Source organism: Gavialis gangeticus, unplaced genomic scaffold (assembly GCF_001723915.1).
Source record: "Gavialis gangeticus isolate Ggan-Ray unplaced genomic scaffold, GavGan_comp1, whole genome shotgun sequence".
In the NCBI taxonomy this organism is placed as follows: domain Eukaryota; kingdom Metazoa; phylum Chordata; order Crocodylia; family Gavialidae; genus Gavialis; species Gavialis gangeticus.
The window spans coordinates 48,185,953-48,189,942 of NW_017729006.1; the positions used below are offsets into that span (position 1 = coordinate 48,185,953).

A 3,990-nucleotide genomic window follows, 5' to 3' on the forward strand; every position below is an offset into this window, starting at 1 on the left:
TTACCAACCGCAAAGGTAGGGCTTTCCCAATTAACCCCGGGGGGAAAAAGCCCCCCAGAAACAAGGGGGGGGGGGGGGGGAAGGTGGCTGTTGTGCGACTCCAGCTCCTACCCAGGATTGGAGTCACAGTTGCAGCTGCTGCCTGCTTCTCCACCTCTCCCAGACACCTCTGCGCTGCACCATCTCCCCCGTGCAGCTGCTTCCAATCTCCTCCACCCCAAGCAGCCTTTGCTTCTCTGCTTGCCCATCTCCCCCTGCCCCTCTTGCCCTTGGTCTGCACCAGCAGGCTCAATGCAACCTGTAGCTTCAATACAACTTGTAGCCTCAAAATAACCTGTAGCCTGGGACACTGAATATGGCCCCAGCCCTAACAGAAGTGCATAGCCCACATAATTGCTACAGGGGGCTTGGTTGGGTCCATGCTCAGTGTAGGCTAGAACAGGGACACAGCCTGCTGGTATGGAGCAAAGGCTAGGGAAGGAAAGCAGGAAACAGAGGCTGGGGGAAGGTGAGGGACTGGGGGGAGGGCACAAGAAGGGACTAAACTGCTTGACCTCTTCGTACCACCTGCCACCCCCCTGCAGCAGTGGGAGGAATGAATTAAAAGGTAACTCTCCAGTAATTAAATTCTATACATGGAAAATTATAACAAAAACTTATAACACTTTCCATGTATAGAACCTAATTATTGGGGGCTCATATTTAATTCAGAGTCATTTTAGATTCAAGTAGATATGGTACATTTCAATGTTGGGGTTTTTTTTTTTTTTTTTTTTTACTACAACTGTCCTCACTGATGTCAACAATAAGACTGACTATACCCAATTCATTGTTGCTAAAAGCAAATTGGGATGCATGATTGATTTTCTACACCTTTCTGCATTTGGTATTGTTACTTGCAGAAGTACTTTAAAATGTTTACATATACCTGTCATATTTACATGCAATTAAGTCGCATTTTGGGATAGTTTATCATAGGAAGTCTAGCTTTGATCAAATACCTGTTAGGGCATAAAAGGAAAGGAGACAAGAACATTAGGGACCCAAGTTAGAATTGTAGAAGGCTAGAAAAACCCCCATCCCAACTGCCATCCTGGGGAATAAGCTATGGCAGAGCAGACTGGGAATTCCTTGACTAAGCCACCTACGTAATTAGAAACTATTCTCAAATGGGATGTAACAATTTGCAGCACTTGCAGCAGGGCAAGATTAAATGATTAAACAGAAGGCTCAGCACAGAGCAGTTTCTTCAAATGATAGTTTCTCTTTTCAACCATGTCAGGAGAAAGATGATGCTTTCCACATGTTTTTAATATATTAAAATGTTTAATTACTAATTATGATCCAGGAGTGTTCTTAGCTTATCTTCTAATGACAGTCATTTTAAGAAAACTTTGGCTGAGGCATGATTTTTGGGCAGCCTAACGGTATTTAAAATTGAGAGATTTAAAATGGTTTCAATGAAGCAAATAGATCAGGATACATTTTGATCTACAGGCTTGGATGATGTTGCAATATTAAGCAGATGTCCTTTAGTTGCAGCAAGCTAATTATAGCCCCCTTTTGTCAAACTGTCTTCACTTTCTGGAAGCCATGTACAAAACCTATTGTTAGAAAAATTCTTCTGTTCAATGAGCTGACTAGAAATGTGTTGTACACATTTATTTTTTATATTTGAGTTGTAGTGGAATAATTCTTCCAAGCTATAGAAAACGCAGTCTAAGCCACATAGAATGGATCTTTGAAGCATTTTTTGACTGCCAAACATGTGGGGTAGGCAGCTAATCCTTCTTCCCCATCTTGACTACTATTATTACTGTGGTATTAGCAGTTCTGAAACTCATTGGGATGCAATTTCATAGTTGCTATTAGAGGCAAAGCCTGAGTAATGCCCGTTACATTATTCCTCTGAGTTATAATGTAACATGCTTCATGAGGTACAAAAAGGTAAGTAGCAGGTGGGTTCCCCCACAATTTATCAGGCACGCTAAAAATTGGCCCAAGTTGTGACTTCAATAGTAAAATAAATGGGATTTGGCAAACAGCTAGTGCCATTTCAGAATTTAAATGGCTCCTTTTCTCACCCATGGGTGGCTTATATGGTACTGTCTTTAACCTTACCTTGAATTCTTTGACGCCAGTGTATATACTGAGAGGGGCCATGTCATTTTCTCCATTGGGTCTAGAGTCAGTTACAATCTCTATTACTTGCTCCAAAGCTAGTCTCATTCGATGAAATACTCCTTCTTTGTTTACACGAGCAGATTCACAGTCAGGATGTCTCAGACATGTCTTTAAAAGCAAATTTAACATTATCCAAAAGTGTGCATGTGAAGTATAATGAAGCAAGCATTGATTGCTATATCCACCCTTATGCAAAATGGTAAACATCTTCAAATTCTTTCAATTAACCTACTAATACTTTTTATACTTTTTTTTTTTTTTAGCATTACTTAGGAAAGAGACTCTCCATAGCTTCATTTTATGTTCAAATATCTTTTGCTGCAAGCTTTAGAAATGTAGCTAGGGAAAAGGGTTACTTATCTTGGCAACTACCACAATTTATTCTTTATCAGAGGTAAAGAAAAAAAAGGAGAGAGAAAGTACCTACCTTTGAAGCAGTAAGCAGCATCATGGTACATTTTTCAAGAACTGCCCTAGATGCTGCCATTCTGGCCTTTTTCTTTTCATCCTTCAAATCCTAAAGAAAATGAAAGCATTGAATATTCTCAGGACAGTAGCTGAAATTTTAACCACTGGCAAAAAAAGAAAAGGACTGGCACAGGGAAAAATACCTTGCTTTTTTGGCTTCTTTATGTCTACATTCTGAAAGATCAATCTTATCAGAGAACTTACTGGGGAAGCACTAAGGTCCCGGAGGGGAGGGGAGCCAGGTGTCCAAGAACAGTAGTTGCTCCTTGAGGAGACTATCCTCTAAGCCCAAAGGGAGGTAATGCCAACACAGATCAAAAGGGAGCAGAAGGGTGCAAAAGCCCCCATGGCTCACCAAAAGCATCCAGGAGTGTCTTCTAGCTAAAGGGAGCCATACACCCAATGGAAGGGAGGGGCCATCACCAGGGAGGACTATACTGCAGTTGCTCGGGGCTGCAGTGGAGCAGTCAGGAAGGCCAAGGTGGAGATGGAGCTGGGACTAGCTTCCCGGATCAAGGACAACAAGAAGTCCTTTTTTAAATACATAGGGGGCAAAAAGAAGATACTGGGTAACGTGGGGCCCCTGCAAGACACGGTAGGAAATCTGGTCATCACACCAGATGACAAAGTAACCTATTTAACGACTTCTTTGCCTCCATTTTCCTAAGTAGGGACCAGATCAGCCCCCCCACGAAGCCTCCCTCAGGCCCCAAGGGAGGCGCACCTAGGCCAAGGGTCCGTGAGAATCTAGTCAGGGCACTTCTGGAGGGACTGGATATATTTAAATCAGCTGGTCCTGACAATCTCCACCCCAGAGTGCTGAGGGAATTAGCTGAGGTCATTGCGAGACCCCTGGCGCGGCTGTACGAGCACTCATGGTGCTCTGGTGTGGTGCCAGAGGACTGGAAAAGGGCCAATGTGGTTCCCATCTTCAAAAAGGGGAAGAAGGAGGACCTGGGGAACTATAGGCCAGTTAGTCTTACCTCGATCCTGGGTAAGCTTTTTGAGAAAATTATTCTGGCACATGTCCACAAGGGGCTAGCAGGGGATTTCATGCTTAGGGGCAACCAACACGGGTTCATTAGAGACAGGTCCTGTCAGACCAACCTGGTGGCCTTCTACGACCAGATCACCAAATCCTTAGATGCAGGGGTAGCGGTGGACATAGTCTTCCTGGACTTTCGGAAGGCCTTCGACACTGTCTTCCACCCCATTCTCATTAAGAAACTGGGGGACTGTGGTGTTGACACCGACACAGTTAAATGGGTCACCCACTGGCTGGAGGGCAGCACCCAGAGAGCGATAGTGGACAGGTCATTTTTGACCTGGAGGGATGCA

At 43.9% G+C, this 3,990-nt stretch overlaps 1 protein-coding gene across 1 annotated transcript in view; it reads right to left on the reverse strand.

Moving 5' to 3' along the window:
- The window catches only part of CTNNAL1 (catenin alpha like 1), a 178,916-nt gene that overhangs the window by 64,181 nt on the left and 110,745 nt on the right, over positions 1 to 3,990 (reverse strand). The window contains 2 exon segments of the mRNA XM_019509189.1: positions 2,122 to 2,292; positions 2,612 to 2,701. Coding sequence (XP_019364734.1) covers positions 2,122 to 2,292; positions 2,612 to 2,701 — 261 coding nt within the window.